Below are 23,391 nucleotides of genomic sequence, written 5' to 3'. Positions count from 1 at the left end.
TTTTGATGTTTTATAATTCGTCAACGATACGAGACAAAACAGTGGATATTTTAAATGTAATATTTGTTTCAAATCCATGAAGCGACCATGCATCGTAATTGATTAATGAATTAATTCGCGTTTATATTTACAAGTTCAAACATGAACCTGAATATATATATATATATATATATATATATATATATATATATATATATATATATATATATATATATATATAAAGTCTAATTTAGGGATGAAAACAACTCGCCAAATTCCACCAAGAATAGAAGAAAGAAGGGTGAGGGGGCAGACAAGGCTAGGGTAGGGCTGAATTCCAAATGCAGCCCTGTTCCCTTCAGTTGTGCACTATGTAGTGAACGATATAAACAGCGCGCACGCGCAATGTAGTGCACTAGGTGTCGAATTGGAAGTCGATTGGGATGCAGCCAGGACAGCTGATGCACTAGAAGCCCGACCCTCCTCCCAGCAACCTTCACATTTCGAAGCCCACACTTGATTATTCATTCTGTCCAGGTACAACCGAGCAGTCAGGCAGTGCTGCTGTGTTTACGAGTGTGTGTGTGGTGTGTGTGTGTGTGTGTGCATGAGTGTGTGTGTGTGTGTGTGGGAGACAGAGAGAGATTTGCTGCAAGCTACATTACAGAACTGCTTTAAAGGCTTAAACTCAACCAGATCTGGATTAAGCAAGGAGAGATTGGATCTATTTCCAAGGGTGAGGCATCGAAATAATACCAACAGGGTAAGTACTTGCTGCTTTGATTAATGCTGGTGTTGTGTGTTGGAGAAAACAATGAAAAGGTCTGCAGGCTGCTGCAGCCATAATGACCACACATTCATTGATGCACTGGGATTAAATCTCCACATCTAAAAATCCACTGTGTTTGATTTTAGCTCTGTGGGATGATGCACTGAAAGCGGGCTGCTCTCAGGCGCCCAGCAGTCCTCATCCTCATCCTCCTCCTCATCCTCTGCTGTGCCTGCAGTAAGAACAAGTCCTGGTGCATTGTGGTCTCCATAACGTCCGTAAGCATCGGGAGAGCTGCGGAATCCCTTCCTTTCCTTTTTCTTCCTCCCCCGGCGTGATGGCCACTCTTCTGCGAAAGATCGGTCTGATCCGCTTGCACGACCGAGACACAGAAGACCCCAAGCACCATCCGAAAGGGACTAAGCAAGGGAATCAGAAAAACAGCACCAAGCACTGTCACCAAAACGAGACGAACATCCTGAGCACCCCAGAAATCAAGGCCAAGCGCTCGGACGTCTCTGCCAAAGACAAAGCTCCTGCGAAGGACAAGCCGAGCAAAGAGACGAAGGAGAAGCAGCAGACGGGCAGCGCCAAGTCGAGCTCGAGCTCCGTGCCATCGCTGGCGCCCAACAGGCAGCACTGTGCGCAGGTGAGGACGCGGCGCCTCATGAAGGAGCTGCAGGAGATCCGACGCCTGGGAGACGACTTCATTACGGTCGAGCTGGCCGACGACAACCTGTACGACTGGAACGTCAAGCTGCACCAGGTGGACAAGGACTCGGCGTTGTGGCAGGACATGAAAGAGACCAACACTGAGTACATCCTGCTCAACATCTCCTTCCCTGATAACTTCCCGTTCTCGCCGCCGTTCGTCCGCGTGCTCACGCCGAGGCTGGAGAACGGCTACGTCCTGGACGGAGGAGCCATATGCATGGAGCTGCTGACGCCGCGCGGTTGGTCCAGCGCCTACACCGTGGAGGCCGTGATGAGGCAGTTCGCCGCCAGCCTCGTCAAAGGACAGGTGAGAAGCGGGGTTCTAGCTACAAGACCTTTCAGGGGAAAGAGTCTCTCATGCATGCTTCAAGAAAGTCGTCAGACGGTGTAACAGGCTCGTTTGCATATTTTGCAGGATGTTATGATCATTTGCATATTTTCTGAAGACACTTACAAACCAACGATTTACAAAATTAAAGAATATTGTAATTTCTATCAAGAATCCTGACCAGAAGTAAGAGTGATAGAAAGAAACAGTTGCGGATGGAATACCTTTATCTTGGTAATACTGCATGTAGTAATAAATACTTTATTACAAGTGTATCACCAAGAAGAGAGTTTAAAACGAAAAAGTGTGTATGTGTGACATTCATCAGCAGTCAGTGATTGGTTGTCGGGAACAATGGTGACCAGTGATTGGTCGGTTGGGAAAATGGTGAGCCGGTAAACCTGCTTTTGTATAACCGAGCAGCTGTGATGTGAGCTGGAGAACCGTGTCAAGTGCAGGACAATGTCTAACATCTGCTCAAAAATTCACAAGGATTTATTATTATTATTATTATTATTATTATTATTATTATCAATCTGGCTCGAGGGGTCTAAAAAGTCACCAAACCTACCGACAAAGTTGTCAGCAACACTAATTCGAAAATGCTCTACGTTCATGAGTACAGATCATATTGTTGGGGTTTTTTTTCCTCCCGTCACGCGATGTGTTGCTTTGCATTCACAGAAGAACAGACAGAATTTTATTGTTTACGCCATCTGTCTCTAAGAGGAGTGTGTTTTGACTTTATCACGGAAGAGTCCCCGTTGCATTGTTTATGCCATCTGTTTTTCAGCGTTTTCGTGCTCAGGTGTGACCATACTCCAGATTCGTAGGTGTACGTTTAAAATTACAAGAAATAAAGACACCAATCTGCCGTCATGGTCACATCAAGGATGCGTCTTTTCAAATAATTTAAACTATATAACGGGACATTAAGGACCACTGATGTGTCTTTTTAAAGCTTTACTCTAAAAGCATCACATGAACCTTCCAAAAGAGGTCCCTTTGATGGTAGCGCCTCAGAGATGAGCAAAAGCTTGCATTGTTTCTAGAAGGTGAACGCACCACACAAGCTCGTGAGCTTATTTCCACCATCTGTTTTACTGAAGAGGACAAAGAAAGGCCATATTGCATATTCACAGGTTTAGATGTTTCACAGCTTTCCTTTCCACCCTTCATCAGTTGAAGCCAAATGAGTGACGAAACATCTTCATGATTAAACCCCAAGTTCAGTGTCGAGTGACCTGAATGACCTTGCTAGACATACGTTGTCGTGCTTATGCTGTGTGTCTTGCAAAAGTCTCCTTTAGTCCCAGCAGGTCGCCGATAAACTATTAAGGACGGAATAACAAAAGGAAAATGTACAAATTTGTTGCTTATGCTGTTAGAGTTTACCTTATCGCTCATTAAAGCATGTTTTGTTCACATGAAGGTGAAGGCACTTAAGCTGAACTTAAAGCTGCAGTATGTAACTTTTTTTTTGTTACAAAATGAAAGAACCAGCATTGTTGAGTCACTTAATGGATAGTTTGTAGGGATGTCCCGATCCGATCACGTGATCGGAAATCGGGCCCGATCACATGGTTTCAGACTCGATCGGAATCGGGCATTGCCTCCCGATCAGGGATCGGATATATATCTATATAATATATTCTCATTTTTAACACATCAATAGCTATGCGTTGGCACAGAGTGAGACCAGACCTCTTGTCTCAACACAGCAGCATCAACACGTGCGGCATGACATCACTTTGTAGCGGAGACGCTATTGGTTATTGGCTGCCTGTTGCCGGCAAAGTTGAACACGGAAGCAGTTCGAAGCGGAAAGCAAAGCATGAGATCTTTTTTTTTCGTTGGATGACAAAAGAAACGGGCTCAAACCTGAAAGGGTAGAAATGCTTGTTTTCATCAAGAAAAACGTTCATTTCCTTAATTGAAATTACTGTACACCACTGTGAGATGCGTTCTTAAAAGCAAATTACCGGCACCGTGGCACTTTATTTTTTTTATTTGTTTGCATTCCTGCCAGGTATTTTAAGGTTATTTTTTTTAATGTGTTATTTATTGTTCAAACTGCCTCACGTAAGTGCTCTGTTTGCTAACGGAGTTGTTGGATGTTAAAATAAGGTGTTAAATAAAAAATGAGGAACATCCTGGATCCGTTTCTTTCCTCATCTTTATTTTTTATGGATTATAAGAAGTATCGGATCGGGACTCGGTACCGGCAGATACTCAAAATCAAATGATCGGTATCGGATCGGAGGGCAAAAAAACCTGATCGGGACATCCCTAATAGTTTGCACTTTGGCGGGCGCAACTCCGCCATATCGTTTACGTTTACTGCGCAGGCTCCGCCTTTCCGATGCAGGTGCGTGATCTTTGCTATGCAAATCCGCCATATTGAGTTTCACTTTCTCTGTACTTTACCGAGCCTAGCGGCGTTTGAGCGAATTTAAGCGGGGGTTCGGAGGCATCAGCCCTCCCTTGTATTATCAAGTAATAAATAAAGAAAAACTTACCTCGTTCTATTATATGTCAAAGTCATCAAAACTGGTGTTTGTTTGTGCTTTGGGATTGGTTGTTTGAGGATTAGGGTTAGCGTGACTTTTCGCGCCCAATATAGAGGTTTTCGACCCACGTGACCGTTGCCATGTCAACAAGTAGCCGGCGCCATTTTGACGGTCACAAATATGGCGACTACCGGTAGTGATACACTGTTGATCATGACGAAGTCTCATTGTCGAGTATTTTATCCGGCCTAGATGACGCGAGTAAGAAGCGATATCGCCAGAAAATCATTGATGCTGGTGTACGTGATCCGTACACGTTACCAGGCTATCTTTTTCTGGCTTTGCAGCGTGGGTGATCTTCCTGACCTGCAGTCAGGCGTGTGGGAAAAAAACATAAAAGAAAAAGGAGCGAGATGCAGAAAACACCTTCACTATCCAGCGACGTAGGGCATTTACAGGGCGAGCAGAGGGAGAGGTATTTGCAAAAATTGAGGTTAGCAGGCTTAGAAAACGACGTTTACCTGCTTCCACCAGGATTGTTCACTGACAGCTAAGGTTTGTTCACATTTTCATTTACTTTCGGTCCAAAGGATAAACAAAATGTTATTAAATGTCATTGAAATAACTTCTTAGTCTGTTGAGACATGGCCCGTTATAAGTTTTTCCTTTACTGTATTTACTAGTTTACTGAGCTAGCGCACTAGCTCAGGCAGGCTGGGAGCGAGCGCGCTAGCTCGGGCAGGCTGGGAGCGAGCGCGCTAGCTCGGGCAGGCTGCTCGAGCTAGCGCGCTCGCTCCCAGCCTGCCCGAGCGCGCTAGCTCAGTAAACTAGTAAATCCAGTAAAGGAAAAGCTTGAGACTGAAAGGTTTTAACAGTCATCCAAATGACTGAACGTAAACATTGCTACAGTAACATACCAGCTACTGTTGTTGACATTAGCTAGCTTGACCTTCAAAATGGCGGACACCGGGGCATCACGTCACCTGTGACGTCACGTCGAAATCCTCTATAGTGCAGTAGTCCCCACTTTATAGGTGATGAGTTTTTTTTTTTTTAAAGACTCGTATATCAGACATAATCACATATATCACATTCCAAAATATATTTCTTCCACGACCTTGGTGCTCGAGTAGGTCATGAATATTTATTAGCAAACATCACATTAGGGATGCGTACCACCACAACCGCTGTATAACGTCCTTCCACATGTTGTCTGCAATAACCTTTCTACCAGAAAGGCCCCCCTGAATGTTGCATACTGCAGCTTTAATTCCAGACAGTAGCCTGCAGACGGAGGATTTGCGCTGCACTGACATTTGTAAAGAACGTGACTGGCATTTTGGAAGATCCGCGAAAAATAGCAGCAGGGGAAAGACGCTGACTAACCTCACCGATGTCTTTCTTTTGGAGGTGTCTAAAAATGCTTTAGCATGCCAGATTTATAGCGCACAGCCTCTTGCTTTCATTGCCTGAAGCATTCAAGGGCAATTACCAATCGAGACAGTGCTGACACAACAGAGTCCTGGAGGAGCAAAAAACGGAGATAGGGTACTGCGTTTTTATCGTGAAGGTTAATAATGGGCTTTATTTAATGACCTCGTTCTTCTGCAGACATTATTTACAATAATTATACAACCGTGCATTAGATTAGAACTTGCCCTTTATTATTTATTTATTTAGTATAATTTGTTGCTTGATTATTCGAAAATAATCATGAAATGCCGCTGTCATAGCCGAGTATGATTCTTTGGCCGCTCTGTGGATTTAAGGCTTCGGGGTACAATTTGATGAATCTGATTGGTTGCTGTAGAGGCCGTAGCTTTAGTAGTGAATTTCTGTGCTACACAAATGAGGTTCTTTGATGTTCAAAGGAAAAAAAAAAAAAAGCAGTGATAGAATTCCGGAACAGAAAGTCGCCATTGATCTTGTGCTCACTTGAAAGACAGCACTGTTGCTTTGATTTCCTTTATGTCGCCAGTTCGTGCACTTAACCCAGATGGAACTTGGAAAATTATAGCATGAGAGTTTGGGAAAACAAATTTACAGTCGATCTTCCTCCTCCATCAGAAAGGTCTGCTGCGTGTTGTTTTATTAATTTTTTTCTCGGTCCTGTTTACTGACGACATCATATCAAGAGCAGGCATACATTTAATATATTGATGATGGTGTTATTCAAGTAAGAAGAACAAGTTGTTGTCAGTGATGGCAATTTTTAATTGATGAAAGGTGCAATGCATAAGAATTCGCCATTTGGCCATCTAGCAAATTCATACACTACCGTTCAAAAGTTTGGGGTCACCCAGACAATCTTGTGTTTTCCATGAAAAGTCACACTTTTATTTCCCACCATAAGTTGTAAAATGAATAGAAAATATAGTCAAGACGTTTTTCTGGCCATTTTGAGCATTTAATCGACCCCACAAATGTGATGCTCCAGAAACTCAGGGCCCGTTTACACGAGGACGCTGTCGGGTAAAAACGACTACCGTATTTTCTGGACTATAAGCCGCTACTTTTTTCCTAGGTTTTGAACCATGCGGCTTATACAAAGGTGCGGCTATTCTGTGGATTTTTCTTCCACCGCTAGGGGCGCTCTAACCGGAAGTAGAATCAAAAATAAGATAGACGAAAAATCAATGCAAAGAAGAATTAGCAGATCTTTAGCAGATAGAACACGCACGACAAATTACTAACTGGTAATTATTTTCAAATCCAGCGAAGATGATTAAAGTGACTTGTGGTTTCAAACACAGGAGAAATGAAGGTAAATAAATACCGGTTATTTTCTCTTGGTTCTGTTCCGTTTTAATCAGCAAAGTTGCTGCCGTGTTAAAAGGCACTGTTCGGAAAGAATCTGTTCAGGTACATACATGTACATTTACAGTTCAAAATCGTTCTGTACATGCAGTAAATATCTAATTTTTCACCATAGATATCTGCGGCTTATAGCCCGGTGCGGCTTGTATATCTTTTTTTTAATTTTTTTTTTTTTAAAATAGAGCGGATGCGGCTTATATACAGGTGCGCTCTATAGTCCAGAAAATACGGGTAAATATTTTATCGGAAGTGCCTTTCGTCTACACGGGGACGGCGTTTCCGAGGCTGAAAAACGGAAAAAATTGAAAACGCCTTCCAGAGTGGATAAGTTAAAAACAGCCCCCGTTGCATATCCGTCAAAACTACCCAATACGCCAAACTCTGCTCGGATCTGCTCACGTCGGGTACGCGTTTACGTCATACATATGTCATATACTGTACATGCCAGCCCGGGAAGTAAGAAAGCAAGTAAAAAAGTAAGAGCGTGTCTGATTACATCGATCCAACGGACCTTCAAGCTGCTCTGGCAGCTTTAATAAACGTCCAGGAGTCCTTCGAACATCTATACCGAATCTGCACATATACCGTTAATGAACAGAGGCGGGTATAGCATGCTCTTACTTTTTTACTTACTTTCTTACTTACCATAGCCAAAGTAGTCAAAGTTTTCGCGGCGCAGATGTGCAGATCAGACAAGACGGAAGACGTTGCGCATGCGTGCAGACATAGCGGAGGTCTTTCACAGCACCACCTAGCCGCCTGGCATGCACATCCAATTGAATTCCACACATTTATGCGTCACCATATAGACGCAGATTTCCTCCTTGAAAACGGTCGTGTAGACGCGGAAAAAAGTGAGAACGAAAACGGACTTTTGCGTTTTTGTTTCAGACCGTCCCCGTGTAAAGTGGGCCTCAATCTGCTCAAAGGAAGGTCAGTTTTATAGCTTCTCTAAAGAGCTCAACTGTTTTCAGCTGTGCTAACATGATTGTACAAGGGTTTTCTAATCATCCATTAGCCTTCTGAGGCAATGAGCAAACACATTGTACCATTAGAACACTGGAGTGAGAGTTGCTGGAAATGGGCCTCTATACACCTATGGAGATATTGCACCAAAAACCACACATTTGCAGCTAGAATAGTCATTTACCACATTAGCAATGGATAGAGTGGATTTCTGATTAGTTTAAAGTGATCTTCATTGAAAAGAACAGTGCTTTTCTTTCAAAAATAAGGACATTTCAAAGCGACCCCAAACTTTTGAACGGTAGTGTACTCCACACTCTAAAAACAAATAGGAGTATATCACCAGGAAGTTGGGGTGTCCACACCTATCATAAGAAACAAAGAAATGTACAGTTCCTCCTCCCAGTTCCCCCCAAATGCACCACCACCACCACCGCTCTCACAGAATTATCACTCGCTGAATATAACAAAAAGCTATTTAACAGTTATTCCACAAAATCGAGTCGTATACGAGCTGATAGCCGATGAGGTGCGTAGCCGAGATTGAGTGGAATAACTGTTTTATTCTATCCACTGGATTTTGAGAAACAAAGCATTTTTATTTTTATTATTTTTTACAAATTCGATCAATAAAAACTTTATACAAAACGCCCGACAAAATCATTTCCCCTGAGGCGGACTTCTTAAAAACCTATCGATGGCTGCATGAATTGACGTTCATGTTTTTTTCGTTGTTGCTGTTGGGTTTTTTTGTAGAAAGTGCCGTCTTGTTGTCGTGCCGCTGAGGTATAGAATAGTTTTCACTGACGTCACGGAAATGTGCACAGCTTCCCGATTTAAACTGTTTTTTCTCATCCTTATACTTCCTGTTTCATGGACTGTAACGGATTTGCTTATTTAGTAATTTTAATACAGAATTTACTTTGAAATTATAATCAGACACTCCAATGCCCCCCCTAAAAAAAAAATCGGATCTGCGCGATTCAGGCGGCATCCGCCAAAAGGCGCGCTGTTTGCATCCCAAACACAAATGAAATCATACAGAATAGACCTAAAATGTTTTTCAAAAATGACCCTTGCATGAGTGAAGTGACAAGCTTCAAATAGAAACGTGACAAACGAGCGATATTAAGTGTACATTACAATGTAAACGTACACTCGGCGGTTCCAGTTAGGCATTCTCCAGAGATTGTTCACATGATGTTTTGGTTTCCAAAAACAAACTTAAACACAATTGATTGTTTATTTAAACAACTTACCACTTATAAAATGATCGGAGCAGACTTTGCTGTGTTTGGAAGGCTGATAATCCTTGCGGTTGATTCTCGCAAGCCATAGATTTCTCCTTTGTATGCTGAGTTTCTTTGTTTGCTCGCCTTCGTGCTCCCGTACAGTGGGAATTGCATAAAAGCTCCGCTTGACATCATCATTTGACCTATTACGACAGCCGTGAATACAACAGGTGTGCACCATTGCTAGCTTTAAATAGCCTGCTTGGGTTCTTTTGAAGACTTTGTACTCGCGCGTTACAATGTGTGCTCAGTCACCCGTACGGTAAGCTTGACCCACAAGATGGCCGCCACTAGGGAATCCCCGACTCTGTGACGTCATGTGAAAACTATCTATAGAATAGCTTTAGACATTTATTTAATTCTTCCTTGGACATTTCAGTTCTGTAATTTTCAAACATCTTTGGGCTTTTGAACCAGTCTAAACAAATTCAACAAATTGTAATGTTTAAACATGAAGATTGTAAACAAACCAGTGAAATGACAGGAGCAACTTGTGAAAATGCTATAATAATGATTCTTAAAAAAAAAATATGGGCTGGGTAAAAAAATCGATTTAATCAATTTTAGATCTATTTCATTTAAATTTCGCACTATCGATTCACAGGGCATGAGATCGAGGTTTTTTTGTTTGTTTTTTTCCACAACACAATCTCGTGTGTTGTGTGATTTTCCTCCCTCAGCCATCTCGTGCGTGATGACGCAGCTGCGCAGTCGTACGTCATGACGTTCAAGCACGCACACAAAATGGCTGAGGCCAGAGCCATGGCTGAGGCAGGGAAAACACCGCTCGGCAAGCCGTCTCAAATGAAATCTGACGTGTGGAATCATTTCAAATTTAAAACGACAAAGGACGAAGAGCTTGATAAAACCAAGGTAGTCTGCAAGATATGCCAAGCAGAGCTCAGTTACGTGTGAACTGTCAAATTTACAAAATAAAGACGTGTATTTTGCAACGTATTGTATGGAGATATTTTCATTATTTAAGAGCAGATTGAATTGATTCAGATTGAATCGAATCGAATCAAATCGTGATTAATCAATTTAAAATCCTAAGAATCGAAATCGAATCGATCTAGGAAATACCCAGCCCTACTTACCGTCAAATCTTTTCATTCCATATTTTGTGGAGGGTATTTTTGTTTTGGTTTTTTTGGTACGCCATTTTCTCTACTCACAGTATATGAGCTGATAGCCTAGTCGTACCCTGTGTCCGAAATCGCTCACTCGTTCACTACTCCCTACTCCCTATATAGGGAATTACTAGATAGAGGACTGTATAGTGAGCTCATTGGTAAAATGAAAAAACGTTTTCGGACACTATTTCGTCGCGCTGGTATTTACGCCATTACTGTCGCACAATTAAAACGTGCCAGATCAGTCGGCTGGTGGGTTTTCAAAATAATAAATACATGCGTGTACCTTTTTTTTCTGATAAATCCGTATTACACTGAGCGCATTTCCCACATTAATCAATACAAAGTACCTGCATCTTTCGGTTCTTTTAAATCAAGGCTGAATACTTTCTTCCTTGCCGCTGCCTTTTATTAAATCAAATTTGAGGCCTTTAATTTGATTTCTTTCAGCGCGACCGCAGTGCATGATTGGATATATTGCTTTGGTTAGTGACCACTGTTGTACGCTGCTTTTCGTGATGCATTGTGGGATACTTTGAGTGCACTATATAGGGCGGAAATAATCCTCACTAAGGTTTCGGACAGCACTACAAAATGGCGTCCTCACTGTATAGTGCCCTGTATAGTGAGTAGGGAGCGATTTCGGACACTCAGCCAATCAGAGTGCGTGATTGCTCATATCCAGCGAACGTGGATATAATAATTTTTATTTGATCCACTACTGGGTTCATACACTCTACACTCATTAGTTGTTTAAAAAACAAAAACAACAACTACTAGCTTGCTTAGCTCAGTATATAGCAAGAAAACTGTTCCAGCAACTCACACATCAGTCGTGCACGAGACTGTTACAACCCATGATAAGGCAGGTATGGATTAGTAATATCTTTACTCATTTCTTCACCCATTTTCACACTCCTGTTTCTCGGTTGAATAAGTCCCAAAGTCCCTGTCACTTCACAAAGTATTGCGTCTCAAAATACGCAGCAGAACTTACACTTTCTGATGATACTAGTTCTTTCACTGTGCAATAAAGTGTTGTCGAGTAATCCGGTTGAAATCACAGCAAATGAAACACTGATGTTTATTCCCAGTAGCGTCCCTTTGGTTTGTCTAAATAGCATTGATTGGCGTTACGAGTCAGTTTCTCCTGGTAGGATCTGTTTTCTTTTCTCTTGTCCAAAAATCCAGCGTATCCGACACAAAACGGTAAACGCAAATCCACGTTTCGATGCCTGGATTCCAGGTGTTTCTGCAAACTGCAGGCAGCAACAATTTTACTCCTTTTTTTAAAGCTATCTATAGCAGGCCTGGCTCCAGCTCTCGGTAACAGGGTGGGCCTGGGAGATTTTGTGGGGGGGGGCAAATGATATACAACATAAATCTACATGAATATTCAGAAGAAACACGATATTTCAGACACAAGTCCTTCATCAGCTTTGCTCTATATACATACATGCATAATATATCTAAAAATGTTCTCGGTCCCTCTTGGATGGGTGGGCAGGCCAGCCTTGTGATTGGGTAGGCCAGACCTCTCCTGCCCCGCCCCATGGATCCAGGCCTGTTCTATAGAGTGCAAAAAGAGAACTCTGGTTTCTTGTTGAATCTATTTGTACACTCAATCGCAAAACAGTTCTTTCCCATTTTCGATGTGTGTGAGATTTCACGGCTGAAAGCTAACACAGCCTCTCACTGGGTCAAACCAGACAGTAACTTCTGCAAACGATGACATCACATATCGTATTTCTTCATCCTCTCATTTTGGACTGAGGGCGGACCGGACGCTACAGTGACTCACTATCGCGTCTTGAGGTACAAAGCGGTATTACAAGACAGACGGTACGTCCTGTTTCAGGACTAGCTGATTAGCGCGCTAACTTCAGGACTGCATCTCTGTAACGCCATACATAGACGTCTTTGGCGTCACAGCTGCTATTTCTTCACATTCTGTTGATAAGTTTGCTTAATTTTTTTTGAATATTTTAAACTTGTCCGCCCGTTCTGCTGCTTCGGCACCGATGGAGGTTTGAGGTGCACATTCATGACGGTGAGCTCAGACGATCCGATCTGGTTACAGAAACGGAGATCAGTCACAGGGGATGTGTGAAGTGGTGGGATCAGAGATGGATGAACCTGCTTAATGATGCATCAGAGACAAATAGTCGAATTTATTCATATAAACATCACAGCAGTTCGGCGAAAAGATCATAACGGATCGTGTTTAAGTACAATTTAAATGTTCAGGATATTTATACGCTTTAAGGGTGTAACACAACGGCACATCTGTTTAGTGCAGTGTTGTAGTCGAGTCACTAAACCTCGAGTCCGAGTCCAGTCTCGAGTCCCCAGCGTTCAAGTCCAAGAAAATTTCGAGTCCGAGTCGAGTCCACTATTGATCCGAGTCGAATCCAAGAGCGAGACTCCAAGCGCAACATTTGGCGGTAGCTGTCGCTGCCTTTATGTGAAGCTGTTTACGGCGTCCGAGAGTCCGCTTGGCGCACACGCGCGCTGTCCGGAGCGCACCCGAAAATCTATCTGATGAATGCGCCAAGGTGCACAGGTGTGACGCTCTTGCACAAAATATGTACAAAAATTAATGTATATATAAATATCTTCTGCCAAATTATCATGCCATGTTACAAAAAATAAAGAAAAAATCCGAGTCCTCGTCTCCAATTTACGAGTCCAAGTCCGAGGCATCAGTGCTCAAGTCCAAGTCAAGTCACGAGTCCTTAAAATTGGGGCACGAGTCAGACTCAAGTACTACAAGCCTGGTTTAGTGTTCTAAACACTAGACACATCGTGTCTGTATTCAGATTGATTCCAAAGTGGGTGTGGCCTAAACCAGAAGGGATTTTTTTAAAACATAATTATTTCTGTTTCTCGATACAGGCATGAGCATTGAATTGTTTTTAATTCTTCTCGAACAGTTATTATATTTGTTCACACCTGCCCAACATATTGTCTAACAATTTTTTGGGGGGGGTTATTTCCAAAATTTAACCAAAATTTCTAAAATTTAGCCATTTTGCTACATTTGAAGGATGAAATAGTTGGACTTGCTTTTTTACTACATGTATGCATATGCAAGATGGCTGCCACTCCTATCCTGTGGTCATTTGGAGCACAGCTTGTGGTCGTTGTCAGAATTTAAAGGGGAACTGAAGGCATTTTTTTTAATCATCAAAATTCTATTTATCTCATTTTATTAAATATCGGAATGCGTTTTTGATCGCTATTTTGTCGCTGCTATAGCAAGTTCTGAGTGTTTGAAATATGCTCTGTAATATATCAGTCCGTATGTCGAAGCAATGGCCGTAAACGAGATTCGTTGAGACCTGTGCGAGACATCGTAGGACGGAAGTAAAACGTACAGCGGAAATCAAAGTCACCAACATCTGCCAGCGTTGTCAAAAGACGCACGCGCCCTCTTTCGAACGCTGACGTAATCAAGCTGGAAGTTTTCCGTGTGTCCGAAATCGCTCCCTACTCACTATATAGGGCACTATGTAGTAGGGACGCCATTTTGTAGTGCTGTCCGAAACCTTAGTGAGGATTATGTGGGAAATGCGCTCAGTATAATATGGATTTATCACAAAAACACACGCATGTATTTATTATTTTGAAAACCCACCAGCCGCCTGATCCGGCACGTTTTAATTGTGCGACAGTAATGACGTAAATCCCAGCGCGACGGACTCGTCCTTATCCTGTCGTCTTTCCAACTCTTCTCTACTCTACGCTGGTTTGAAGTCGTATGGAATAATCTCCATCACTGATGAAGCTGGCAAATCTCGAAATTAGTCTAAATTGGAATGATCTGGCGATCTGGCCGCTGTCTAAACAGTTTTCAAAATGGCGGCGCTGATACTTCACGTTTGAAGTCTCGCACAAGTCTCGTGAAGATCACGCGGGTAAGCGACGCCTGCCGTGGACCAAACGAACTACATTCAACACGGCTAAAAACCGGAAAGGTTGAGAAGTGGAATATAATATGGCAATACGAGTCACGATATAAGGTTAATAAAACCGAAAACGTAATTGAAGAAGACGTTAATTAAGAAATAAAGCAAGTTTAAAAATGACTTCAGTTCCCCTTTAATCCTATGCTTTTACACGCCGCAATACCAACATGCAGTAAATAACAAGGGCAGTGTCGCACCATGTACTGTTTTAGATCGTTATTAAGTACTAACACTAACCAGGTTTCCTATTACAGCTAGCGTTTAAAGTTTCAACTTTTAAAATCCACTCATGTAGCAGTCCAACCTACCAGAAGGTCCGTTTTGTATACAGGTTAGTTCGATTTGGGATGCAGCTCAAGATGGCAATCATGATCTCATCTCATCTCATTATCTGTAGCCGCTTTATCCTGTTCTACAGGGTCGCAGGCAAGCTGGAGCCTATCCCAGCTGACTACGGGCGAAAGGCGGGGTACACCCTGGACAAGTTGCCAGGTGGCAATCATGATGACAGAAAAAATGTTAGTGTATTTAACATTGCTGTGTACCAGCTAGTGGTTAGCGTGTCCGCCTCTCGATCGGGAGATCACGAGTTCTACTCACAGTTGGGTCATACCAAAGACCATCATAAAATATGGTACTTACTGCCGTCTGGCAAGGCACACTGCAATACAGATGCGAGTAGAGAGTCAAACTCTCGTGGTTACCAGAGGACACGCCACCCACTGTAACCCTAGCTATGTAATAGGCGAGAGGCCGAGGGCTACGGAAACGGAGATCGGCGCCGCCACATGGCATGGGAAGGGACTTTGATATTTTTTAACTTTGCTGTGCATGAAATCGCTAAACATTACAGCTCAACTTGATGACTGCAGGTATGTTTTGGCTCTGACACGCCATCTAGTGGATCCATGAAACAGGTTTCTGTCATCACTTAGATTATAGTAGCAATAAATGTCCATTCCCTCAGCAGCCTGTCTTTTTTTTTTTTCTTTCTCTTCAGACAAAAATTGTCAGGTAACCAAGAAACAAGAACATGTCTTTCGTAAATAATGACACGTTGTTATTAGGCTATGATTATACATACAAGGCCCTGTGTTAGTTGTTATTATACGAGCACGGTAATATAAGCCTTTCAGGCAGAACTCCTGTCCGAGCTGAATTCTGACCAATCAGATCCATGTGGCATAAACAGCATTGCTCAAATCCTTCGACGCTTCAAGTAGGTTATATAACAACTGCAGCTTCCCACAATGCAACTCCACGCATTGACTGATCTTCACTGGGAGGATTTACCCATCCGGGTTTACTCGGAGGCGCTCGGTACGAACTGTACTAACACTGAACCGACACTCGTGGTGCTGCAGGACATAAACCGTGGGCAGACCTTAAAAAGATCCATTCCCACTCTACTTCCTTGGCAGGATGGAGTGCTGTGTGGCTTAATTAGGGTTTAGTTAGACCCCTTTAATCCAAAAATCACAGGCTTTTGTGAGCTGAATCGGGATCTTTTGCTCTCAAGTGAGTGCGCTGACTTACTTCTGGGCCATTACACTCTGAGGGCCTGTAGAGAGAGTGATCTATTTCTGTCTCTTATATCAGAACTGGCATGGGTACGACCCTGAGACTCGGGCATCACACACACACACACACACACACGTACAGTACATCACAGTCAGTCTGTTAGCTCATGAGCTGAGCACATCGATTCCTACAGGCTGCAGTCACTGCTTAATATAACCGCTGTTCATTTTTATTTTTTACGAATCAAAATTAAGGAAGCGTTCATATTTATCCTGTTGGAACATGTCATCTGTCAGGTTATAATTACAAAGCTGACACATTGTGCAATTATGAGAATAACAAATAAACAGGAACTGAAGAGTCATATGTTTGTTTTTATTATAGTTTAATCATTATTATTTCCGTAATACAAAACTAAATGATACGGAATAGCAGTTAAATAATGAAACCGCTCACTCTTGGATCCTAACGAGACTTAAAACGAGCACGTTATTAAAGGCAGGTACACTCGGAAGGTTATAGATAAAAACTCCTACTCGTATGAACAGTAAAGCATAAATATATGTGGTGTGCCTAATCACAAACAAAAGTGGACTTTTTCCGATTACATCTAGATTACTGATGTTCAATTCACTTTCCTGATTCCTGATTGGACAGAGAAGTATATGTTTATTCTCCACTTTAAGTTCAGAACAGATCTGTTCAGGGTACGTGGTGAGAGTCAAAATCTTACCACTGCAATATATACATGGCCCATTTTATAATTGCGGGTACATTTCAAGTGTTGACTCTCTGCGTCATCATCAACTCTGTTATCCTTAAACTGGGCAATCCATTCACAGGATTGATGATAACAGAGTTGACCTTTTCCACCATTTCCATTAGGGCTGTAACAATATGCGTATCGAAATCGCGATACGCAGAGCCATGATCCGTATCGCGATACAAGAAGGCAGAATCGCGGTACACCCTTTCAAACTTCTCCTCAGCCCAAAAACAGAGGTGCTTCCAAACTTCAATTTATGAATACTTTACTTTTTATTTAAATTACATTTTAAACTTACTTAAATTACTTTTATTTTTTTATATCTATTAGTAAGTCGTTTTTTCGCCGACCTGCGACAATCTTCTGCGAGTCACGCAACGTCCACACTCGCCACTGGCAGAGCATTCGTTTCTTTTAAGCGGTCGCCATTCTGGTTGCGACGCGGGGAGCGAATCTGTAAACAAGCAGCTCATTGGCTGACTAGGTGTGCCACAAGCCAATCACAATCACTTGACCGGAAAGGCATGCAGTGTTGCCAGATTGGGCGGGTTTAGGTGCTTTTTGGCTGGTTTTGAACATATTTTGGGGTGGAAAACGTTAGCAATATCTGGCAACACTGAAGGCATGTCTGCTTGGGCGGAAGCCTTCTGCGGCAGTTACATTTTGACACGCGAGCAATGTTTCACCATAAAAATTCCGTAATTTCCATCTGTTTTCCGCGATCACAGAAAATCATTGGCCCTATGAGAGTGAGACAGTGAGAGAGCCACCCCCCCCCCCCCCCCCCCCCCAAAAAAAAAAAAAATCTTAACAGATTTACACGATTTGGAAAAATGACTTTTTCAGAACCGAAAAAACCAGAGCTTCCGGCTCAACAGTATTATTTTGAGAAATAAAACAATCTTTGGACATACATTTGTTCATTTTTGCATACATATTACTCATTCTCTGCAGTGGTCTGAATTATTTGTTATTAAATAGTTAATGTAAGTAAGTAAATGTTAATAAGTCAAATTTACTACTTTAAAAAAACATTTTTAAAAAATCGTGGGCGTATCGAATCGTGGGTCAAAAATCGCGATACGAATCGAATCGTGAGTTGGGTGTATCGTTACAGCCCTAATTTCCACCAGTGTGCCTTAACTCCACATGCGAACCTCAAACTAGCGACCACATGGCATGTATAAAAACAAATTTATGGATTTTAATCATATTATCGTTTATAAGAAAATGAGTGAGAGATTGGCTCCGATATCACAACAACAGATTTGATGAATAATTAATCTCCTGTTGGTGTAAAATCCTCAACATTTTGTTCAAATTAATGAGAGAAGAAACGTAACACACCTCACTGCCTTTCTGAAGTTTCCCGCCAGAGGAAGTGACATCACTCAGTGCAGCCGTCATGCGTATTATTAAAAGTCTTTGTGGATTTTATGCGGTTTTATCAGAGTCAACAAAGTTGACAAGAACATTAGGACGGATAAAAAAAAAAAAATTTATGACTGAAATTTCACATAATACAGAAAATAGACTTTGTATGCAGTTGAGTTTATAACAGTTAATAGAATAAGCCCGAATGGATGAATCAGTAGTCGAAGACAGCCAATAATGTGGGGGGAGGGGAGGGGAGGGAGTCGTTTAATTAATATGTTTTATGGGTAAAAAGTTTATCTCGGAAACATTAAATGTACCCCGAATTCTAGAATGACCCATATATATGCAAGGGCTACAACAGTGTGGCTTCATAGACACAGAGTGCATGTGCTTGACTGGCCTGCTGCCAGCCCAGATCTGTCTCCTATTGAGAATGTATGGCACATCATGAAGAGAAGAAACGGGCAATGCCAACCATGGACTGTTGAGCAGCTGAAGTCTTGTATCAAGCAAGAATGGACAAAGATTCCAATTGCAAAACTGCAACAATTAGTATCCTCAGATCCCATAAAATTAAAAAGGGTTATTAAAGGAAAGGTGATGTAATACAATGGTTATAATGCCTCTGTCCCAACTTTGTTTTTCAGTGTGTTCAGGCATCAAATTCTAACTTCATTTATATTTACAAAATACAATTAAGTTGAGGGCGGCACAGTGATGTAGTGGTTAGCGCTGTCTCCTCACAGCAAGAAGGTCCGGGTTCGAGCCCCGGGGCCGGCGAGGGCCTTTCTGTGTGGAGTTTGCATGTTCTCCCCGTGTCCGCGTGGGTTTCCTCCGGGTGCTCCGGTTTCCCCCACAGTCCAAAGACATGCAGGTTAGGTTAACTGGTGACTCTAAATTGACCGTAGGTGTGAATGTGAGTGTGAATGGTTGTCTGTGTCTATGTGTCAGCCCTGTGATGACCTGGCGACTTGTCCAGGGTGTACCCCGCCTTTCGCCCGTAGTCAGCTGGGATAGGCTCCAGCTTGCCTGCGACCCTGTAGAACAGGATAAAGCGGCTAGAGATAATGAGATGAGATGAGAGATAAAGATGGACATGAATGAACAAATCACATATTTTTGTTTTTATTGCATTTTGGAAAATATCCCGAACTTTTCTGGAAATGGGGTTGTAGACTTTGTGTCATATTAGCAAAACCTTGCTAGGGCTGTAGATTTAATCCATTCAGTTCAGTTAACCAGTCAGTGAAAGTCCTAGACGAACCATGGGAATGGAACCATGATGATGCCGTGGCTATCGAACATGGAGAGCTCATAGAAATAGCAGTGCAGTCTCCTGCATTAGCGCTGGCATAGATCCAACCGTGGGCCTCATGCATCTCATCTCATCTCAGCGCTGCTATGTCACCGTCACACACCCTGAGTGGAATGTGTGTGTGTGTCCCCGATAAATCAAGCCTATTTGTCCTACAAAGACAGATTCAGGCTGCGTGGTGTATTTTTCACATACTTGTGCTTGATTTAGAAGACTGTTAGTAGCATTGCTGCCATTGCTATTGGCATGTCATTAAGCAGATCGTGGTCTTGGATCAACATTCGTCTAATGTCATCGCTGTTGCTCTTCTCATTATCCAGTTCAGACGAGGAATTGTGTAGCACTATGGTTCAGTTCTTTATCTGCAGCATTAAAGGAGAACTGAAGTCATTTTTTAAATTGTTTTATTTCTTAATTAACGTGTTATTCAATTACGTTTTCGGTTTTAGTAACCTTATATCATGACTCGTATTGGCAATTAAATATTTTGCTTATCGGCCGATTCGGTTTTTAGCCATGTTGAATTTAGTGCGTTTGGTCCACGGCAGGCGTCGCTTATCCACGCGATCTTCACGAGACTTGTGCGAGACTTCGAAACGTGAAGTGTCAGCCGGGTGTCAGCGCCGCCATTTTGAAAACTGTTTTTTTTCCAAACGAAATGTTACACAAAAACGAGTTTAAATGACGATTACTGCCTACTTTTTTCAGACTTTCCTGATTGCTATCAAAACAAACAAAACTTCCGGCTTGATTACGTCAGCATTCGAAAGAGGGCGCGCGCGTCTTTTGACAACGTTGGCAGATGTCGGTGACTTTGGTTTCTGCTGTACGTTTTACTTCCGTCCTACGACGTCTCGCACAGGTCTCAACGAATCTCGTTTACGGCCATCGCTTTGACATATGGACTGATATATTAAAGAGCATATTTCAAAACACTCATAACTTGCTATAGCAGCGACAAAATCCGATATTTAATAAAATGAGAGAGAGAATTTTGACAGTAAAAAAAAATTTGCCTTCAGTTCTCCTTTAAGTTCAAACACTGTTAGTAGTTTGTATGCAAGCTAGCTTGTAGCTAGCTAGCTGATAGATTCAGCAGGTTAAATAGCTACAAACAGAAAGTTAAACTTTCTATAATTTAACAATGAAACGGCTTCAGTATTTTCAATAAATTCGGTCCAGTGCTTTATCTGCCTGTTTTGAAGGGAATATTTAAAGCTAGCTACGAACGCAAACCTTTATATTAACCTCCTAGGGCTTAGCGGTCACATGCGTGGACAGCACTTTATGGAAATTCCGAACAAGAATCCACATATGTGGACATACTTTTTCTCTAAAAGTACATCTTATCAAAAGATGATGCTTAGTTTTTATTCTAATCAGGTTCTAATAAGCCCAAATAGCAAAAAGAAATTAAAAATGCATGTAAAAAAAACAGCTTGGGCCTTAGGAGGTTAAAAGTTCTTGTTTGCTGTTGGAGGATCAGGAATGACATCACAGTGATGACATCACAGGGCAGTGACTGGTATCAGATCCAGGAAAAGGATATTAATCTAGGAACATGTCCTGAATTGAGAAATGTTCAATGGATATTAATTGTAAATGGAATAGAAGTGCGTAGAGATGAAATGCTACTAAAACTTTGCGTGCGTTCGAAAATGGGGAATGGAAAGGCATCAAGGACTGTTTGAAACTGATCAAACTCTCATTTCCTGTCTTCTAAGATGCCTTCAAACCGCCTCTAGTTGAAGGCAATGTTGATGTGTCGTCAATGCAGCATATTACCCATGAATCTGTGCGGGAGCTCCCTCAAGCAACAGGGGAAAAAACAACACAAAAAAAAAACGGCGGTCCAAACTTCACAGAAAAGTGATTTTGTAGACAAAATGTTTTTGGGCTTGTTTTCACTGAGATTTGTGAAAAGTTACAGAGAAATAAAGATTGAAATAAACTACTTTATAACCCCGTGACTGTAACCAAACACATTTGGACAAAGCAAATGATTTGTTAGTGAACGAGCGAACTCTTTGGTTTAGTTACATGGCGTGCTGATGTCACACGTTACCGTAAATGCTGTACTAAAAGGTCATTCGAAACAAACGTCCTCACAAGATGCCTTCAGTCCAAAATCCTGCCTTATGAGACACCTGTCTATTACAGCAGTGAGGCAACAAGGCAGCAACCTTCTGTTTCGAACGCAGCCTTTGAATATCAGCCAATGTCAGATCGATGATGGTCAGTTTAGCGTTTCTCTTCTGACAGCACAACAAACATAACAGGCTCTCTCACATGTGCGAGCCAAGTGGGGTGTAACGATCAGGAGGTTTGCAGCGATAGTGGATGATTGTATCATAGCGGATTCAGTGGTATTGTAAATTATCGAATCATTGCCTTAAGATCACGTTGTGTCACGTAGAAGTCCGAGGTTTGCACCCGTACTAGCTATTTATAATTACTGCGTAAGCAACTTTATGTTGCTGTATATTACGTTGCACAACAAGCAATTCGGAGATGTTTCATTTTATATAAAATCACACACATGCTCACTCACCGGCCACTTTAACAGGAACTTGTTCTTGATTCTAAGGGCGTATTCACACCTATGTTGTTTGGTCCGGACCAAACGAACCAAATTTCCCTTGGTCCGGACCTTTTGGGTTGGTCTGAATACAAACCACCGAACTCTGGTCCGGACCAAACAAGCGGACCGAGACCGAGCTGCAAGGTCGGACTCGGTCCGGACCAAAGGAACTCTGGTGCGGATCTTTTGGAGGTGTGAAAGCAGACCGGACCTAATCTGACAGTTTTGCTTTTTTGTACCTCGGGAGCTTCCGTCATTTGTCGAGCATTATGGGAAACAGAGTCTTGACACTCCACCGCAAAGTGCAAACACTGTTTCGGTTGTCAAGGGAAACTTACAACAGTCGTTCAGTCATTCAGACCAGTGGTAGGCTAGACTACAGAGTACAAAAAATGAGTAGGGGGCAAACGTGGGCCGAGGAAGAAACGCGCACCCTTGTGGATATATGGGCAGATGTCCACATATCTGAGCTTTTGGAGAGAACACACAAAAATGCCGACGTGTTTGCTGTATTCAGTGAGAAAATGAAGGAGAAGGGGTTCACGCGCTCCCCAGAACAATGTCGGCTAAAAGTGAAGAAACTCCGTCAGACCTACATTAAAATCAGGGACATTCTTTCAAAAAGTGACGGTACTAGCGACGCAAAAAAGAAATTCATCTATTGCGTGAAGAGCCAGAACTGTCACAACATGATGTGCGCTCATCAACGCTATCCTCCGTAGCCGCCTTGCCCTTTGAAGTCGTCGTTGATAAATTACTTGTACAACAGCATAGTAATCGCACAATTGTGAAAACAGTAAAAACTGGAAAAAACATATAGCTTTGATGACATTAAAAAGAATAACAGCACGGAAAGCCTCCATGACTACTTTTGAACTTAACGCTTTGTGCGCGTGTCATCTCTGACCAATAGCTGAACGACCTCAGGGCGCGTGGCTTTGTTGACAGATTTTGGTCCGCTTACTAAAATGTACAGTGTGAAAGCGAACCGCACCAAAATGAAAAAAAAAAAATTTGGTTCGGACCAAAGCAAGTGAACTATCGAACTGTCCTGGTCTGAATACACCCTAAGACTCCTGTTCTTGGCTGCAGGACTGGAACCCAATGTGTTCTTCTGCTGCTGCATGCTGAGATGCTTTTCTGCTCACCACGGTTGTAAAGAGTTGCTATGAGTTACGATATCCTTCCTGGCAAAAAAGCTCGAACTAATCTGACCGTTTTCCTCTGAGCTCTCTTATCAACAAGGCGTTTGTTTCCACCCACAGAACTGTCACTGTTCGTTCACTCGCTCGATGTTTTTTGTTTTTCGCACCGTTCTGTTTGTGTAAACTCTCGAGAATGCTGTGTGTGAAAAG

The 23,391-nt window shown here is 42.2% G+C and overlaps 1 protein-coding gene across 1 annotated transcript in view; it reads left to right on the top strand.

The window, feature by feature from the left end:
• The first annotated feature begins 497 nt into the window (after positions 1-497).
• The window catches only part of ube2ql1 (ubiquitin-conjugating enzyme E2Q family-like 1), a 37,767-nt gene continuing 14,873 nt past the window's right edge, over positions 498-23,391 (top strand). The window contains exons 1-2 of the mRNA XM_060904688.1: positions 498-742; positions 895-1,769. Of these exons, the coding sequence (XP_060760671.1) occupies positions 1,086-1,769 (684 nt within the window). The 5' untranslated portion in view covers positions 498-742; positions 895-1,085. The remainder of the gene's footprint in view (positions 743-894; positions 1,770-23,391) is intronic.

This window comes from Neoarius graeffei, chromosome 22 (assembly GCF_027579695.1).
Source record: "Neoarius graeffei isolate fNeoGra1 chromosome 22, fNeoGra1.pri, whole genome shotgun sequence".
NCBI lineage: Eukaryota > Metazoa > Chordata > Actinopteri > Siluriformes > Ariidae > Neoarius > Neoarius graeffei.
Note: the sequence above shows the minus strand (reverse complement) of the source record. Positions and strands in the feature narration are given on the sequence as shown.